Below are 20033 nucleotides of genomic sequence, written 5' to 3'. Positions count from 1 at the left end.
CATTCACCTTTCAACACTACATCACAACATGTCTGCGGCGATCACAACCGTATCCACACGCACTACACGCACTTTACCGCAACACAACCATCGCCCACCACCGCCACAACTGACACTACACTGAGACTGACACTCTCGCTATCACTCACTGGTCCACCACCGCCACCACAAACACAGTGCTCCCAGTGGCCGAGCCGGTCAACTACCTTTATCTCGCACAGATTCACTTGCTTTGTTGTGATAACAACATTGCAGACCAGACCTGTACAACGCCGGTAACCATGGGCCACTCCAGTGTTGCCTTTATAAACGGCAATTTAAACTATAGTAACTGCAATAGTTATTTGTGTAACTAGTGGTGAAAGTGGCACTTTGCTGCACACAAGAGCAATGTTTACGCACGAGCCGCAGGCGAGTGTGGAATGATCTCGAGTGCAGCAAAGGCCTTTTTCACTCGTGTTACACATTATATTTTTCCTACAGTCACTATAAAGCATATAAATAATTAGTCTTTCAAACACTATGCAACACGTTTTTAGGTTCAGCTGGCAACACAAATGGTGCCTTAGAGAAAGTAGTACCCGCGGTCCATATCACTCCGCTATTTTTCCTCGGCAAGAAATGTGCTCCGCGTTTTGAGAATATAGTTCCGTATGTTTTTGTAATTTGAAGTGGTTTCCGCGCCTAAAAATAGTTATTTGTGTAACTAGTGGTGAAAGTGGCACTTTGCTGCACACGAGAGCAATGTTACGAGAGGAATGATCTCGAGTGCAGCAAAGGCCTTTTTCACTCGTGTTACACATTATATTTTTCCTACAGTCACTATAAAGCATATAAATAATTAGTCTTTCAAACACTATACAACACGTTTTTAGGTTCAGCTGGCAACACAAATAGGTGCCCTAGAGAAAGTAGTACCCGCGGTCTGTATCACTCCGCTATTTTTCCTCGGCAAGAAATGTACTCCACGTTTTGAGAATATAGTTCCGTATGTTTTTGTAATTTGAAGTGGTTTCCGCGCCTAAAAAAAACGCTTTAAAGGTATTTTCTTGTTTATTAAGATCGTAGGAATGTTTTTAAAACGTTTAAATGAAAAGTCCAGAAAGTTCAGAAATACCTAAACTATAAACACGAAATGACAGGTTAAATCGTAGTTATAATAGTCAATCAGCTGCTCATAGTATTATTATCTTTAAGTGTTGCCAACCTATTTCCAAGCGTACACGGATTACGTGCATAATAGAACCACGCTGTTTTGTGTTGTTTCGTTGGAATCCTGATGTGCGGCAAAGTATAAACCGTGCGGCAAAGTATAAACCGTACGGCAAAGTATAAATATGCAGCAATTAGCAGCTTTCTGTACTATAAACAGTACAAGGAAGCCAACTTTGTCGGGTGACTGTAGGAAAAAATACTTAAAAGGTATTTTCTTGTTTATTAAGATCGTAGGAAGGTTTTAAAAACGTTTAAAAGAAAAGTCCAGAAAGTTCAGAAATACCGAAACTATAAACACGATATGACAGGTTAAATCGTAGTTATAATAGTCAATCAGCTGCTCATAGTATAATTATCTTTAAGTGTTGCCAACCTATTTCCAAGCGTACACGGATTACGTGCATAATGGAACCACGCTGTTTTGTGTTGTTTCGTTGGAATCCTGATGTGCGGCAAAGTATAAACCGTACGGCAAAGTATAAACCGTACGGCAAAGTATAAATATGCAGCAATTAGCAGCTTTCTGTACTATAAACAGTACAAGGAAGCCAACTTTGTCGGGTGACTGTAGGAAAAAATGTATTCTGTAGGCGTTATTGCTGTAAGTAAATGTGCATTGTATCTCTTAAAATGGATACAATGTTATTATTGTTATATTGCGAATTTGAGGCTTTTTTTTTAAATTACTACTAGGATTTCCCTAGTCTGTGGTAACGAACTCATTTTGACGGGCAGATGGAACTTCCGGGAATTAGTTACTAATAAGAGGATCTGCGTAAACGGAGATTACAACAACTAATTTATGCTTGAGTGTTTGATGGGATTTTAATGGTTCAAGGCCGACTGTAACGGCAGCAACTTAGCAAAGCACTAGCCAGATGTGGAAATGTGGTTGTTCTTTGCTCCCTTTTCGCTGTTTTTGGGGTCTATGGTCTATGTCATAAAATATTACTCAAACTAGATAAAAGAGTAATTATTAGGGAGTAATATGCAGGGGGTGTACCACACAGATGTATTAAGGGGTGACTGATAGGTGGTCTAATTGTATCAAATGTGTCAACTCTACACCCGATTAGGATTTAGTTCTCCAATGTTGAATATAAAGTAGGCTACGAAATATAAAACAATAGTGCACTTATATTTATTCGACTTTCTGACCAAAAATTAATTTCTTTAGGCCTATCAAATTAACTAAGATAACAGACCAGGAAAATAAGTCAACGTATTCTCTATTCCTTAATTAATTGTTACCACTGGAAGAGCCTTAGAGAGTAAAAATGCTGAACTAATTTCATGATTCGTTCTCAAACTAAAATCTTGAAATCGTCAAAGTTTGTTTATTGATTTCGTTCGCTAACATGGATGAATTAATAACATCGCGAGTGTGTGTCTACATTCCTAATGCGCACACAGTACATAAATGATTATTTGTACGCATAACAAATACTTTTCCCTACAGTCACCCGACAAAATGCGTTTCCTTGCACAGATTACAGTACAGAAAGCCTAAAATTTGGCGCACACCAGTATTCCAACCAAACGACACGAAACGGCGTGATTTTATTATGCACGTTCCGCGTAGGCTGCTTGAAAATAAGTTGGCAACACGACTACGATCAGTTGGTGCAGCGTTTCCCTTTTCGTTAAATGTTTGGATTTAACCTAACCTAAAAACGTGTTGTACAGTGTTTGAAAGACTAATTAAGGCTTTACAGTAACTGCAGGAAAGATATAATGTACAACACGAGTGCAAACTGCCTTTGCTGCACTCAAGAAACTCGCCTACGGCTCGTGCGTAGGCTAGTACAACTCACTAGGACACCCGGTCGCTTATCAACCGGCGACCTGGTTGACGAGCGACTAAGTAGATGATTGAACGTTTTATTGCCGGGGGGTACACACTAGGATACCTAGCACTTTCAACCGAGCAGGAAATCAAAATTTGGTGGGGATGGACTGTGTTTGGTTTTGGAAACTGGTTCGAGCTCTAGTTGCACTGACCTGTGTGTTGTGACAACATGCCCACCTACGAAGATTGCAGTAACCATAGAAGAAGGAAGACATTGTTCAAAAGATTTTGGGCTAAAGAGTTGCTTCAACGCAGACACAGTTACAGCCACATGGCACTTCTACGAACTTTGCGAGATGATAATCCTCAGGATTACAAGAATTATTTGAGGATGTCAGACGACAATTTCCGTCACATTTTGCAATTGGTGACGCCTCATATTGGAAAAAAAGCTAGCTTGAAAGAGACCACGTTTAGCACTAGCACTGTTTAGTTTTGACAGTTGACACAAACAGTGTATTGCGCATGCGCTAGCCGTCTTTAGTTGATCAACTTGGTCGCTGAAGCGTACACACTCTAGTTTTTTGAGAAATCTGATTGCCCGGCGATAAAATGGTTGATCGGAAACCCCCAGGTTTTCGATACATGTCCGAAAACCAAAAAGTTGCCTGGCAACCTACAAATCGCCGTCAACCAAATTGACAGACACGTACACACACGGCGATATTTGTGCAATTTGGTCGCTCGTCAACCAGATCGCCGGTTGGTAAGCGACCGGGTGTCCTAGTGAGTACCAGCCTTAATACAATTTCTTTGGTGTGCAGCAAAGTGCCACTTCGGCCCACTAGTTACCCAAATAATGGCAGGGTAGGTCTGATGGCAACGTTGAATTCCCTCTAAAACTATATAACCCGAGGTAACCATGATACGCGTGCCTGGTGAGTGGCCACTGTGGTGAGTCAGCGCGTCACGCAACGAGCAGGTGCGTTGTTGTTGTTGATGTTGTTATTAGGGTCCCACCAGCACAGTGACGGTACGGAGCAGTGTTTTAAATGGTTTAAATCTCCCCCCTCGGTGCGTCACTTCCGGCAACACCGGAACTACGGTCTCACCTAAGGGCATTGTTCGCGAAACTGTGATTATCAAACGGCAATGAAGCAGTAGGTCTCGGAACTACTCGAGGACGAGCGACCAAAACAAAGAAAGTAAATAACTAATGCCAAAAGTGAAATATGGACAGGGTCCTTTTTTAGCCATTCTCCATTATATTCAAACAAATTAACTGTATTTACTGGATTGATGAGTTATCCAAAAACAGTGTTTTAGGCATCTTATTAAATTTACAAATTTGATCAAAATGGTAGGCCTAATATGTAGCATGATTTATCTAAATGTAGATATTCGTGATTATGTAAATCTTAAAAATATATTTTTTTGTGTTTGAAACCATAAATCTTACCATCTGTCCCGCGGTTAAAAACTTGCTTGCCAATTGTTCAAAAGATACCTAGTTAGTATTTTGCGTTGAATGTCTAATCTCAATGTGCTTGTCTACAACCTCGGTAACGACGTGCTTAAACATCGTCTCTCGTGTGTTGTCTGTGTTAAAACACTTGCCTTCAGAATCAAACTTATAGGTCTATGTACCGTACAAAGATCCTCGAAACTTGTGTTTTGGAGAACATTAACAAAGTCATGCAAAGTCACTCTTAGATTTACTTAAACTTCTCGGCATATTTTACCATTTTATAGATTTTATTATTTGTTTCGGGCACTTTCATTTATCGGAACACATTATAACCGAAAAGATGTGTGAAAAATTAAGTTTAAACTGACCACTTAATTTTACAGTACTGCATCTGAAATCGGCTATCCGTTTAACATATAAAGTCAAAAAGATTAATAATTTATTGCAAATCACTTTTTAGTTTAGAATTTTTAATGTTTAAATAAACAAGAATGTAAACATAACTCAAGCAAATTAATTGGTTTTTGTATTGCATTTTTATAATATTGATTTTTATCATGGCACAATAAATTACTTTTTGCTTTACCTTCTACCACTTAATTCATGTTTTCAAAACATGTTTTTATCACCTTGCTAGTAATAAACTATTAGTAAAAACATAAAAAATAGTCAAATGGACTAAATGCATACATTAAAAATAACTACAGTAAAGCTAAATAACAGCCTGAGAACAAATATATCTATCGGAACAGTCATTGAAATCAACTCAACGAGATTGACCCATCGAAGTATATAATACAACTTGTGTTATATACTTCGATGGATTGACCACATATTTTGCGGTGCCAACGATACAAACAACGAAGGTACTGTAGTTCAGAACATCTTCTGAAGTACGTATTTTTATTCCAAACTAGCTGGCCCGACAGACGTCGTCCTGTCCTATTGTGGTTTTATGTCACATGCTCGTTCATTTTCAAGATGAGCTCGTTCGCATGGCTCAATCACGTCCTGGTTGAAGTTCGTTCGCTACGCTCACTCACCTTTAGGTTGGAGCTCGTTCGCTGCACTCACTTGCCTTCAGGTTAGCTCGTTCGCTACGCTAACTCGCCTCCAGGTTGAAGTTCGTTCGCTACGCTCACTCACCTTTTGGTTGCAAATTAACTGTTCTCATAAATTAAAAATAAATATAGTGCTGCACCCTGTTGGTAAACCTATTAACTTTTTAATGCTATTGAACATCACAGAATCAAATTGTTTAGTTGCACCAGCTGTTAAGATTCTTTAATTCCATTTAAATATGAGTACTCTAAGGCTAACATGGGAAACTCCAGAGCCACTGGGGCGGAGCCCTATTGACCGGATCTGCACCAAACTTCACACAAACCATCCTTGAATAATGCTTAATAATGCCTGAAAGTTTCATTACAATCTGTCGAGCTGTTTTGGAGTCCATAAAGGACAAACATACAAATATACAAACATACATTGGATTTTATATATATAGATTACACAACCAAAGTGCCTTAACTTTAGTATAGTTCAAGTCTAAGGGTCATTAGTGTGATAAAAATGTCGCTTTGCTAACTCATACCCATCGATGTATATAACCTCATACCTACCAAATGAAGTTGACAAAACGCTATTGTATGCACATAGAATCGCTAACCAAACAATGCTAACATGTAAATTTGACGAATGGAAGCCAAATCAGTAGTTCATTTACTACATCTTTACCAAGCAATGGTATACATTACAATGCCAAAAAGAGTAAGTTTACCGAGACTATGAAAATCAGCAGCCAAAAACCATAAGTGAACTATATATTTACATCGGCTTTATGGTGTTGAAATCTTCGAATTCGTCATGCCCTGCATGGCACTTTTTAGTGAATTAAAGCTTGCAACAAAAAGAAGGGTATTCTGTACTTGCAGCTGGATTACTGGAACCATAAATAAAATACAGTACTACATAGTCAATGGTACTACAGTTAAAGGCGGTCGAAAATACCACCTGCCGCCTAGCAATAAATATTACTCATAAATCGTTCCATGAACCCATGAAATGACTAAAGGTATACTTTAATACTTTACTTTGTAATGGTGACCATACTTAAGGTAGGTATTATAAGCCAAGTATAAATGGAGATGAGTGTAGGATGAGTGGAGCGATCTTGTAGTCTTTTAGTGACTAAGGCCAACATATTTCTTAGACACAGCTGTTAATTAATAGCCCATACAACCAATGGCAACTAAGGGACCTACAATTAATTTATAGCGGAATCCGAACCACATGTTTGCCTTGTAATTATTAACGAATTGGTCTAATTATTAGGATAGTACTGTGGATAGTCGTAGTAACTCATCTATCAAAGAAGACGTGTTGAAAACACCAGATTTAATCATCTCTTACAAAAAATACTATATTATTCTGTAGAAACAAACCAGTAAACAGTGGTTCGTGTGAAACACTGCAGTACTAGGTTGTGTCATTATTTAATCACAAGGGGAAATTTATTAAATTTATATCCAGATCATCCAAGACACTCTTGTTCTGTCAACAAGTGTTCCTTACCTGTGCGGTTCCCTGACCAGTCTGATGTTGAGGTAGTGATGAGAGAAGAACTCCCCTGGGTAGTGGAACACTCTCTTCATACCTCGGAACATTGTCTGATGCATCATCAATCGCTGTCGCTGCTGATCAGAGAGGGATATCGCTTAAAACGTTGCTTTGGTAGATTATCCAAGAGATTGTTGTTCTAAATCATGAAGAATTGATTTAAACTGTACTTTGTTGCACAACGGGGTTATAAGATTCCTGCGAAGATTTATATTCTTTTTAACTTCGGTAATATCTCACAGAATACCTAATCCGATTCTTGGAATTTGAACAACTACGACAACCCACGTGCTTTTATCGGATCGTTTTGAAACATTATGGGTTTGTATTCCTAATTAACAGGACAAAACGCTCCATAAAACATTTACAGCCAATCACTCTTCGACGAACGACAATAGGTTATACTTTTCTAAACCAAATAGTAATTATTTTCCAATACACAATATTTTCACAAACTATATGTGTTATTTATCTACCATACGAACAGTTTTATGCAAAAATAAACTTTCCCTCTTAACTTATACACTCAACAATAAATATTAACACCATCACTAACTTTTAACACATAAACAGTTCACGGAACCAACTCAACGCGACTGATATTGCGAATTGTAGATATGAAACTCTGTCGACTCCCTTGAGACTGTTATCTTGACAGGAATGATAACATCTTACACAACCTGTGAGTCTTCCTCTGCAATCACGAGGAACTCCAATCCCAACACTTTGTACGTGTGTGTTGATAGTTTACTGAGAAAGCTTTTATAAAATACAATATATGAGATTTTTATTTCCAAAGAATTTTATATAAGTGAATACAATATATACCTACTGTTCTAGTTTGTGGGAGAGGTCTTTATTAATAAATAAAATACTTGACTTGATTCATAATAAGATTTATTATACAGTATTTTAGAACGTACATTAGAAGTTACATTCAAGGAGAGCCATGTTTTTAAAGAGAGTGGATAAAGTGAAGAAAACCAAATGCTGTACACTCGTTGGTTCTCGTTGTGATGTTCCAGTCCAGTGAGCTGCAGTTAAAACCCTACTGGACTGAGGCTGTTTTAGGACTTTGTCCTCTTCAGCCAGGGAAAGGATTGCAGCTGTAGCAGGGACATGTAAATAACGAAAGAGTGTAATAACGAAGCTCAATTCTGCCACAGCTGCTGGTTGGGGTTGGGTTGAGTGGTTTTGTTTTTTATTAAGGTTGGTTATAGGATTGGTTCATGGTTTGCGGGTAGGGTGTAATGGTTGGGATGGGTGTTGCGAGTTAATTTATTAATCATGAGTTGGGTTTGCTGAATTTGTACAATACCATATACTAGAATTATAAACAGAGTAACACAATTCTTAAATCAACAGGTAGCACGATCTATTTCACACAGAAACATACAATCTATTAAACTGAAACACTATTACACAATATGGATGGATTGGCGCAATGAGCCACGACAAGCAATACCAGTCGTGGTTTACGGTGATGTTAGGTCAGAGTTCAGAGTGGTTGTGTGTCAGGAGGTTATTGATCAGGGAGATTATGGTGAGATGGGTAATGGTGAGACTTGGGTGATTGGTGGAGTAATGCTGGAAAACTGTTGAAGCATCTCGGAAGTGCGAGCACGGTTTAGATACTTCAGGTTGGGGTGTTTGAGGAAATCCCCGAGGGGTGGGATGGATTGGGTGGTGTAGGCATCCTGCTTTCTGGTCCACAGAGGGAGGTGGGAAACTATCCTCAAGGCACGTCTCGGTATCTTCCAGACTGGAGATAAGGCGTTCAGGGGCTGTTGCTGTTAAGAGGAGGGAAAGGGCGTAAGTGAGGACGGGACGAATGACGGTTGTTCAGGACTCGACTCGGAGTGCACGGAGGCAGGTGGTGGCTCGTTTCTTGGCTTCCCGGAGATAAGGTCCAAAGGAAAGGGCGAGGTAGGTACAGGATTTCTTTGGGGATAGACGGGCGTTGATGGGATGAATGGGATCAGATTTTGTTCTGCGAAACCTACGGGAGTTGAAATTGAAGAAACAAATATGGGTTTTGCGGCGTTGAAGCTGTACACTCGTGCACCAACACATATTCACAAGACCGAAGTCTGAGTGTTGGAAAAGAGTCCTGCACCATTGGCACCTTTCAATGATATGAAATAAGAGCGCACATTCAATTCAACATATGCAGAACTTTTAGTGTGACCACTGTCACTATCACAAGGAAATTTAAATGAATCACACATTGATACTCACTCTTAAATTTAGCTCATGCTTTGAAATAAGCATGACTGTTTAATCCCCGTATCTCGTATGACACTCATTGGGAAATTTGAGTTAGGGTGTTCAAAAAAGGTAGGGACATATTTTACCTAGTGATTTCTTGGGTGAAAATAAAGAGAAAATCACGTATACATTTTTTTCTAAAATCGCTTCGTTAACCATTTGCTATTAACCATTTGCCATTAACATATGTATCCGCCATAGTGTATTTTACATAAACATTTTTATCTTTGGACTTTTTCAACCAATCTTTATACAACTTGGTATGTATGTTAAGGTAGAAGAGACCCATGTTAAAAAAAAGAATCATCTTTATTCAACTTAAACTTTCAAAATGGCGGCCATTTTTTTTACTTAAACTTTTTACTAACTTAACTTACTTAATTTTTTTTTAAACTTAAATTAATCAAAAACGGCTGATTTTATGAAAAAATGTTTGTGTAAAAATACAAAATGGCAGATATCTAGTTATCAAAGCGATTTGGGAAAAAAATTTATACTTGATTTTCTCTTTATTTTGACACCTTTTTTGAACACCCTGTATATTTATATAACACAATAAATTTGTGTTATAAGTTATGGGCTTCTTAAGACCAATTGCATCTACTGTATTGCTATTACGGTAGTCATATATTCTCCATGTCTTCTCTATATATTACTTATAAAAGAGTACCACTGACATATTGCATATGCTGACAGATGAGCATTATATCTCACAAAATATACGACCTAGAACTATCAAATTTGGCACAGTATGGTATAGATATGCGATAAGACGGGGTTTTTCAAAATTCGAAATTTAAGAGGGGCGTATATGGGGAGAGGAAGTTATATCCGGTGAAATTCAACAAGTCTTTATTTTGGTCTGTATAACCTAAACCAGTTCTTGGATATTTGATGGAAAATAGTTGATACGGAATTAAATTAGCCTGTCTACAACTTTTTTTTATTTTAAGCTCTTTTCTACCTCAAACACGGTATTAGCGAATATCCCTATAGGGAATATAAGCTATTACCGTAGTACTCATAGTAAGACCTGGACCCGGGACCGATTTACTTTTTCGTTTTGAGGTCCCTAGAGGCCAAAAACAACATCCGTTCAAATTCCATATATATATATATATATATATATATGTGTCCGTTAGCGCGATAACTCGAGCAAAAATCATCCGATTTTGATGAAATTTGTTACAAACGTGTAAACCTATGTTTATTCGAACGAGTTCGCGAACCAGCATGATCGGACTATGGGAACAGGGTTTATGGGGGGTTTTATGGGGTAAAAATTGGTTTTTCCCATTTTAGACCCTAAAAACTTAAAATTTAGCATTTCCTTTCCAAACTATTTTGTAGAGCTTAAAAAACAAATAATTTGGTATATTGAAGCGTGGTTATGCACCTAATAGTTACGGAGAAAATCCAAAAAAACTGTAAATTTAAAATTTCCATGTTATTTTTATGGAGAATAAGTAAACTGCTGTAGTTTGCGTGTTTATGAACATATTTTGATCAAATTTGGAAAATGCATTCATTTCATACTAAACTATTAACAATTTGCAAAAACAAAAACACCCCTTTTCACCCCTGTTGCAGCAAACCTAAGTGCTTATTTAACTAATGTTATTTAAATAGGGAATAAATGTGCTATTTTTAAGGAGACATTTTAGTCTAAATCCAATCAGGCAAATGGAAATTCCCTTAGTCTGCAGGTTTGGTGCGGCGGGGGTAAAATCTGTTTAAAGTCAAAATAGTGAAAATTGACTTTTTCCTCATATTTACGCCTCAAAACAGGGCAGTTTCCATTCAACTACAATTACCAAACTTTCTATTCCATTAAAGAGCAGTATATTTTACCATTAGATAAATTAACCTCCCATTAGTGTATGCTTACACAGTAAAAATACATAAATCAATAAAAACTGGTTTGAAAGAATATTGTTCAAGATGCTTAAATTATTAACTTAATTACATTTTAGGAGTTATTGGTCAATTCTCATGCTAATACTAATACTGCTATGGATTGAACGTTCTAAAACAGTCGATGGAGCGCGAAAGCCATTTCTGCTATCAAAAGGAGTTTCGAATTTATCTGGAATGTCACAGGAAGTTTTGTTAGGTTAGGTTAGTTTATACCAGTTTTTATTTCATAATCAATATAATAGTTGTGGGCAGATAACATAAGGTTAATTCCTTCCATTTCGGCTAATAGGTACTATCGTAGGTACTACCGTTCTATCCTAATATAATATCCTAATCCTAATAATAGGTTTTTTTGTGTGCAACCTGTTCCCAAACAGTTATAAAAGTAACTGGATTATGAAGGAACGTAATGCAATGTAATTTGGAACGGCTGTTATTGAACCGCCACGAGTTTTATGGCCGTCCCGAGATACTTGAACTGCCACGATCATTAGAGCGGATTATAAGGGTCAGTTTCGTAGGGTTGTAAAACAGTTGAACTGCCACGCGGGTTCTACCAGGTAGAGAGGGAACTTTTTGAAATATTTATCCCTCCAGTTTCCCACTTAGATACAGGATGGACTAGGAGTCAAGATTCAAGGCTACTGCGAGCAACTATGTACTTCCTAGTACAGAAACACAATGTTAGGTATTAAGGATTTGGTTTTCTCATAGTTACTTCCTTTTTTTTAACATACCACGTGCTTATTATATTTAATTTGTGTGCCAACTTAAAAAAAAACTTCAATGATGTTTATATGTCGGTTTATGTTCTATACTAACTCTAAAGTTCTGTAATGTATCACCCTTAAAATATTGAAGATACATAAGCTGTTAGATTTGTTTTGGTTTTAGTTTGTTTGTTTACTTTTACTTGAGTTGACATTTTGATTCTCCCATAGATTTTTTCATTTCAGGGAAATGACCGTACGTGTTTCTTATAATGTGGGATAGTGAATGCTAGTTTGCGCAATTTTAAGCGAAAATGTTCAACATCGTTAACAAAAATATAAAAATATAATTTGAAATGTATAAACGGTATGATTTTTCCACCGTTTCTATAAAAGTATATTTATAAAACTATTCTCATGCGCTTTTGAATACCGGGTTCAGAGCCTAGGTGAGACAGCTACAGATTTTTGATTGGTGTTTGGCGATCCATCATTGCCTTCTTTATCACATAATAGGCACACTTTCAATCGAAAATTTATCACATTCATCACAGATTAAAAATAAGCTATTAACTCTTATTTAGAATTTTTCAATTTAATAAAACTGCCCAACAGAATATTAAATAGTACCAATATTTATATTGCCCGTTGTTTTTTAAGTGAACTGTCACCATATCGGCTAAGAAGCTCTGATATAAAACCAGGTTAATTTGAATCCATTACAGAATGTGCTGTCATTATACATTCTAGAACTCAATTATTGCTAATTTGACCGAATTCGTTTGTACGTTAATTCATGTCTTTGTGTTAGCCTCATTTTGGGCCTGAAATTCCAGCCCGTACATCGACATTTTTGTGAACACTTGAGTAATTTGTACAGGGGGTAAAACTCCAACCAAGCTACACAAATAGTTTTTCTTGAGGGGGGGGGGGGGTTTGAAATTCCAGGCCGTACTTGGCCATTTCTCTGAAATCTTAGAAATATGTAAAGGGGGTAAACTTCCGGCAACCCGAAGAATTCACGCATAGTATAGACGGCGTGGTATTCGGTATATGCCTAGATTTGTACATAACTGTTAACATAAGCATGCAGTAAGACGGTAAATTTTGTTTTCGCTTAAATCCTCAACATACAATTTGCATCTTTACTATTAGGAATTATTTATTGATAACAAGCTTATATCAACTATGGGATGTTCAACTTTGATATTTTTATATTTATACCATGCTTGTTTAGTTCTTGGCTCTAAAATAACAACTATAAACCAACTAAAGTATATAACAAACCAGTTATTTTCCAGGATTCCATGACCTAATGAACAAAACTGATACAATACTTTCGATAAGATAGCTGTTTTTAATAAATTATATAACCAATTTAAGAACTAATTATGACAACTTAAAAGTATTTCAAAGCTAGCTTTAAATATATTAAAGGAACCATGTTATGATTTACATTTACTGCGATTCTCAAGTCCACAATTGTATCCACATTGTGCGTCAGTTATAAAAATAATCACAGTTCAAAGTCTGTGATATATTTGACGTATAGTTGATTAGGGTAAAACAGATTTTTCCTACAGTCACCCAACAAAGTTGGCTTCCTTGCACTGTTTATAGTAGGCCTACAGAAAGCTGGTGATTGCTGCATTTACTTACTTTGTCACACGCTTTATACTTTGTCGTACGATTCATGATTTGGCGCACATCGGGATTCAAACCAAACAACACAAAACAGCGTGGTTTTATTATGCACGTAATCTGGTACGCTTGGAAATAGGTTGGCTACACTTAAATATAATAATACTATGACAACTGTACTAGAGTTATGTACTATGATGGCCTGTACTAATAACTACAGTTTGTTGCTTGAATTATTATTGTTCCTTATATCTTAACTCTTATTCCATCCTATATCTAAGTGGGATAATGGAGGGATAAATATTTCAAAAAGTTCCCTCGTTACCTGCAGAACCCGCGTGGCAGTTCAACTGTTTTTCAACCCTGCAAAACTGACCCTTATAATCCGCACTAATGCTCGTGGCGGTTCAAGTATCTCTGGACGGTCATAAAACCCGTGGCGGTTCAATATTCCCCTTTGGAACGTGCCCTTAGGAGACGTGCGCGTTTTCCTCTGCCTTCCAAAATACCTACCTAGTAAGACCCTCAACCTGAAAAAACATTGAACATTTTCTATTCTAAAACGTTATTTTAGTATTAGCTCTTACCATTAGCCAAACTTTCATTAGCCTTGTCAGGAGTTCACGAATTGTGGATATTTATAGGCATGCACTGTGGATGGGATACTCCCTGGTGTGGATTAACGTCCGCACTAGTGAGTACTACGAATATCTGCAGTGCTATCCTGATAATTATATTAATTCGTTAATATCAAGGCAAAAATGTGGTTCGGATTCCACTATAAACTGTAGGTCAACAAGCATCAAAGAGTGATGACGTCTCAACTCAACCCTCAAGAGAAGAGAGTGACGTCACACAATGACAGCCAAAAGAATGTTCTCATTTCTGTGAAAAACCACAACTGAATTAAAAATTGTGCATCCCCAAGGGTTTTGGGCCTATCTGTAAAATAAGTTCCGAAATAAGCAATTTGTGTTGAGTAATGAATAATTGAACCTCTTGGCTATGCTGAGCCAAGCCATTGGCATTCCATAATGCCACTTTAAGGAGAATATTCATTTTAGGCGGGCAATAACGGTGGTAAGAAGATTAAGTAAAGTATTAATGTGTTCTGTTTGTTTAGATAATGTGCTCTCAAGACGTGAGAAACAATTTTTTATAATGTCAGACAGATTGTGAGATTCTGTGGTTTGTTCACTAACATGATGATGACTAGAGTGGTCAACTTCACTACCATTCCGCGCGGTTTGAGCAAATGCTATCCCTTCCTTTAAGATTAATAAATGACAATTTTTCAACTGGTGAACTTACTTCTGGCACTGGCCCACTGATATGCGAAAAATTCCTGATCTGTTGGATTTTTTTATTTCAAAATGTATTAACCAAAATTACACTGAAGTAAAATCTTGTCTTGACTTATCTTCATACCATTCACCAGTTATGTTAAATTTAAGTACTGAAATATGTCAAAAAGAACCAGGGAACGTATTTTCAGTAAAAACACAGACTCTGGAATCAATTTCAAAATTTTATAAATCAAAACTTAAATTTACATACAGGTATACGTAGTCCTGAAAATGTAGAAGCTGCTGGATGTTGATAACTTTTTGTTGACAGCATTCAAAATTCTACCCAAGAATCCACACCTGTACCTAATCTTGAAAAATCTGAGAAAATAGGCCTAGGCTACCAATGAAAAAGATAGCAGAAAAGGAGAAATGAGACGAATCAGAAGAATTTGGCAAAACTCAGGGAACCCAAATGATAAAGCCAACTTTAACAGAGCAGCACGGAATTGGACAAGATTATTGTACGACACAAAAACCCGATGGTTTGAAGAATATACTCAATCATTGTCGGCTACGGAAGCTACGGATTACTCTTTATGGAAAGTCACAAAAAGGCTGAGCAACCCCAAATTTAAATCCCGCCAATTCGTAAACCGGATGGAAGCTGGGCCAAGAGTGAAAGAAAAATCTGAAACTTTCGGGGAATACTTTTCCAATGTATTCAAGCCAAATGTAGGTGTGGTTAATAAATAATAATGAAGAAGAAATAATAGCGTTCTTGGACTCTCCACTTCAACTTGACTTCCCTCTGGAAAAATTCAGGCCTACAGTAATTAAGGCAACCATTGACAAACCACTAAATCCGAAATAATTACAAAATATCCTGGTTACGGTTCTATCTCTGGAAAAATATTAAAAGAGCTGCCGAGGAAAGGAATTGTTTATATGACATTTCTCTTTTATTTCTATATTTAGACTAGACCGCACATACCAAATAAATTTAAAAAAAGCTCAATTAATTGTTATACCAAAACCAGGAAAACCTCCACATGAAATCACTTCCTACAGACCTAAGTCTCTTACCTATAGTGGCTAAGTTGTTTGAGAAATTGTTCCTAAAAAGACTACAAGCTCTTTTTGAAGAAGACGACGTCATCCCAGGACACCAATTCGGATTTAGACGGCTAGACATGGCACCGTAAACAGGTTCATAGGGTTTGTTCATACAATTCGAAACTGTTTGGAAAACAAACAATTTTGTTCGGCTGCTTTCCTTGATGTCAGTCAGGCATTTGACAAAGTATGGCACTCTGGCTTACTATTCAACATTAAGAAGTTACTACATCATTCAGTTTTTCCTATTTTAAAATCATATCATACCAACAGAACTTTCCAAATTAAACATCAAAACTACTTACTGACCTTTACCCTATGGAATTAGGAATCCCTCAAGGAAGCGTACTTGGACCACTTGTATATTCTCTTTACATCGGACCTACCAGAAAGTGTTAACACTATATGGTTGCCACATTTGCGGATGACACGGTGATTTTATCTGTCCACGACAATCCGGCAACAGCAAATTTACAGCTAAACTTGGATGAAATTTCACATTATGGTTTAAAACATTAAGGTTCAAAATTAATGAAAACAAATCAGTACGGTACACATTACTTTTACCCTAAATCAGGCTTCCTCCAGTATCCATAAACAATATTTGCCTTCCTAAAAAGTAACAGAAATAAAATACTTGGGCATGCACTTAGATGCAAAGCTTAATTGGAAGTCACATATCTGGACTAAAAGACAACATCTATAAATTTAAAAACAACTGAACTTCTAAACTTTATTGGCTTCTTGGATCTAAATCAAAACTTAGATAAAATAAATTGTTACTGAACAAAACAATTCTAAAACCAATTTGGACTTCCAATTTGGGATCCAGCTTTGGGTATCAGCAAGTACATCAAACATTGAAATTATTCAACGTTACCAATCAAAATTACTATACCTACGTAAAATTGTCAACGCACCTTGGTTTGTTTACCATCAGAACACTTCATAATGATCTTAAAATTGGAGCAGTCAAAGAAGAAATTACTGTGACGCAAATCACCTCAAGCCGAACCCTGCTAAGACCTAAGTTTGTGCCTTTCACCTAAACAATAGAGAAGCAGGCCGTGAGTTGAACGCATAGATATATGTTGAACTTGGAGGTGGCGGGAAGACCGTCTTCAGCATTGTCATATCTACACCCAAATATCTTGGTGTCATACTGGACCGCACACTGACATTTAAGGCGCATTGTATTGCGACAAGAGGTAAAGTCTCAGCGAGGAATAGTGCATAACAGTTATGCACTATAGGACAAAATATGAATTATGCACTATGAGACCCCACGATTGACGTTTTTTATGTGTACTGTATCATAGACTAACCAACACAAGGGGGTATGTTTTATCTATGACTGTATATAATTTAGTTATACAGAATAATTTATTATGTATACATGTACTGGCTTTACCTTTCATTCCACAGCTCTTCAGAGGAGGTAACTCTGGGCGGTGGCGGTAGATTGTAGATGTAGCTGATTCGCTGATTGGTTCTTGCTCATGCTTTTTCTTCTTGATATTTCGTTTTTGAAATGTTTTTGTGTTTGTGGGTGGTCCGGTTTCGGTCCGGTGGTTGGTTCTGGTTGGTCGGTTGGTGTGGTGGTTTAGTGTAGTTTCTAACTTTTTTTTAGTTGATTCAAATCAAAATGTGCATAACGTTTCTGCTTCTTAAATTAATTATTGGTTAATAATTGTAGTGCGTTCTTTTTAAAACTCTCTGTTGTGATTAATATGTCATCCAGTGTCATGTGTGTTTAATCTAATCTTGAAGTGAATAGCTCAGAACAACCCTTTATTTACTTCGGAGCCATGGTCATTATGGTTACGGTTGAGGTTAATTCAACTGGATATTACAATTTCCAAGTTACTTGCCCTATTTTACATGCTTGACTAATGACTACATTATTGAATAACTATTTTCAAAATATTTAGAGACAATTCTTTCTTCATCCATACCAAAAAGTCTAAGCTAGGCCTATATGCCATATTTTATTATGGGTAGTAAAATTAACATTGATTCAATTTGTTTAATAATTTGTATGGCACATTTTCTAGTAATTAGCTGATGAGCTTATGCTGAACTTCTAAACAAAGAAAAATGGATAGTGATTCATCTCAAGAATTAAGTGATGATTGGACTTTAGCAAAGAGATTGAAGTATGATGATCCTGTTCAATTTCACACTTTAGTTAGAATGCACCTGTCATTTGTTTTGGATTTAAATACTGACGAGTAAGTGGTAGCAATTATAGCCCTATTTGTTAATTTTGAGTTAATTAGGCTCAAGTAATTAGGCTAGGCCAGCCCTACTTGAAAAAACTAGGCCTAAGTTAAAGGGTGAGTGGGTACAGTTTCTTAACTGGGCTAGCCTAACTTGAAACGCTAATTTTGATTGAAAATATTGATTCTATTTGTATAAACCTTCATTCGATTTTTTCATTATCAGCAAGTTTGGTTGGTTAGGTTAAGTTATAACAGTTCAATTTTATAATTGATAGCCTAAGTTAGCCCTACAGTTAGAAAAAAATCGAATGAAGGTTTACTAACCGAATTGGTATTTTCAATTGATATTAGCGTAGGCCAGTTAAGAAACTGTACCCGGTTGAGTTAAATAGGTCTAAGCCAAGTGGTTAGTGTCTCGGCACTTCAGTGTGGGAGGAATGGGGTTTGGTTTCCAGCACATCCAAAACCCATGGACTGATCCCTAAAAGTGATAGAAAGAACCTTTAGGTTACTGTAGTAAAGCCGTGTAAACACAAAGCCAGTTGGCAGGCAGGTTACCTGCCTCAGGTAACTTATCTTGAAATTAACTAGTGGCAGCTAACCTGCCTGTCTCGTGTGAACATGGCTAAACTGTTAAAATTGCCATCATTGTAGCCTACAAGTGATCTAAATCTAGGCCTACCAATTTAATGACAAATATACCTAGGCTAATGTTAAAATTAACCTATAGGCCTAAGGAAAGCTTTAAAAATAATACCTGCAAAAAAATACCTTAAATTTCTCCTATGTTACTATGCAATAGGCTAGGCCTAATGTAGCTTTAAGGTATTGGTAAATGTTTATTATAACTTTTTTTATTAAGTTAATAAGATCCTATAGGCCACAGTAACTTCATTCATTTCTGATTTTACTGGCATTGGAAATCGTAAACTGTAGAATTAGCTTAAATTTAGGCTTGGCTAGTTTTTTTTGGTCAACCAATTCTCGTCATCATTTAACTTACGGTATGTCATTGGAATTGTTATCTTAACCCATGTCAACAACATATATGCATAGGTTATTAGTTAGGTACCGGTTACCGGTACTAGCTTTTGATAGGCTATTGTTGGAATGTAGGCCCTACAGCTTGTTTAAGGATTGAAAAACCAAACAAAAAAATGCCCAGTAAGTTAGCAAAGGATGCTTATTCCGCATGCACGGGCTGATGGGTGAACAGCTGGCAGGTTAAAAAAATGTGTTTAAGTGAACACATTTTCCTAGCGCCAGGAAGGATAATATGGGTTTGTCATATCAAAATCTATTTTTGACTATTTAATGGACGTATAAGTTAAGAGTTTTCTTTAATTTCTTTATTACTGGAGTCATCTGTGCAATAAACAGTGGTTGAGTGGTTGGAACAACCACAAACGGTATCCATATGGTCCCGGTTCGGCAATTGGAAAAAGTCCTCATCACCCAGGTGACTCAATGTCTGTAAACGTATGTAAACATATGCAAGCTGGTTTTTTACTCACAATAGGAACTGTACAATATTTAAAAAGTAGGTTTAGCCTATATCTTTATATTTAGATTTCATAACCAACTTGTTTTATTTCAGTTGTGATAGCCAGCCTGAAAAGTCCAAGCTTAGGTCACTGAAATGGAGTTTTGTACCATTCACAAAGAAAATAAAAACAACAGGGAAGAGTCAAGAGGGAATGCAATTGACAAAAGATGGAATGTCACAAGTATATCAACTTATAGAATACCTCAGCCAAGATGAAAGTAAGTTTGCTAACTAAC

At 36.8% G+C, this 20033-nt stretch overlaps 2 protein-coding genes across 7 annotated transcripts in view; one reads left to right on the top strand and one right to left on the bottom strand.

The window, feature by feature from the left end:
- Positions 1-7153, bottom strand: part of LOC128986887 (protein unc-13 homolog 4B-like) — a 116401-nt gene extending 109248 nt beyond the window's left edge. For 3 of the 5 annotated variants that reach the window (XM_054407482.1, XM_054407483.1, XM_054407485.1), the window contains exon 1: positions 8-126. Coding sequence is in view for 1 of the 5 variants with exons in the window: in XM_054407486.1 (XP_054263461.1) it covers positions 7047-7153 (107 nt within the window). In the remaining 4 variants the exon portion in view is untranslated. Of the gene's footprint in view, positions 1-7; positions 127-7046 lie in introns of those variants that run through there. The other 2 variants (XM_054407486.1, XM_054407484.1) reach the window with 2 other exon arrangements.
- A 10498-nt stretch (positions 7154-17651) lies between these two features.
- Positions 17652-20033, top strand: part of LOC128986889 (rho GTPase-activating protein 19-like) — a 35436-nt gene continuing 33054 nt past the window's right edge. Inside the window, exons 1-2 of one of the 2 annotated variants that reach the window (XM_054407492.1) lie at positions 17652-18260; positions 19849-20015. In XM_054407492.1, coding sequence (XP_054263467.1) covers positions 18127-18260; positions 19849-20015 — 301 coding nt within the window. In that variant the 5' untranslated portion in view covers positions 17652-18126. The remainder of the gene's footprint in view (positions 18261-19848; positions 20016-20033) is intronic. The other variant, XM_054407493.1, reaches the window with a different exon arrangement.

The sequence above is a fragment of the Macrosteles quadrilineatus genome, unplaced genomic scaffold (genome assembly GCF_028750875.1).
Source record: "Macrosteles quadrilineatus isolate MER2022 unplaced genomic scaffold, UCM_ALF_1.0 Scaffold_2__2_contigs__length_208266976, whole genome shotgun sequence".
NCBI lineage: Eukaryota > Metazoa > Arthropoda > Insecta > Hemiptera > Cicadellidae > Macrosteles > Macrosteles quadrilineatus.
This window is presented reverse-complemented; position numbering and strand designations above follow the sequence as displayed.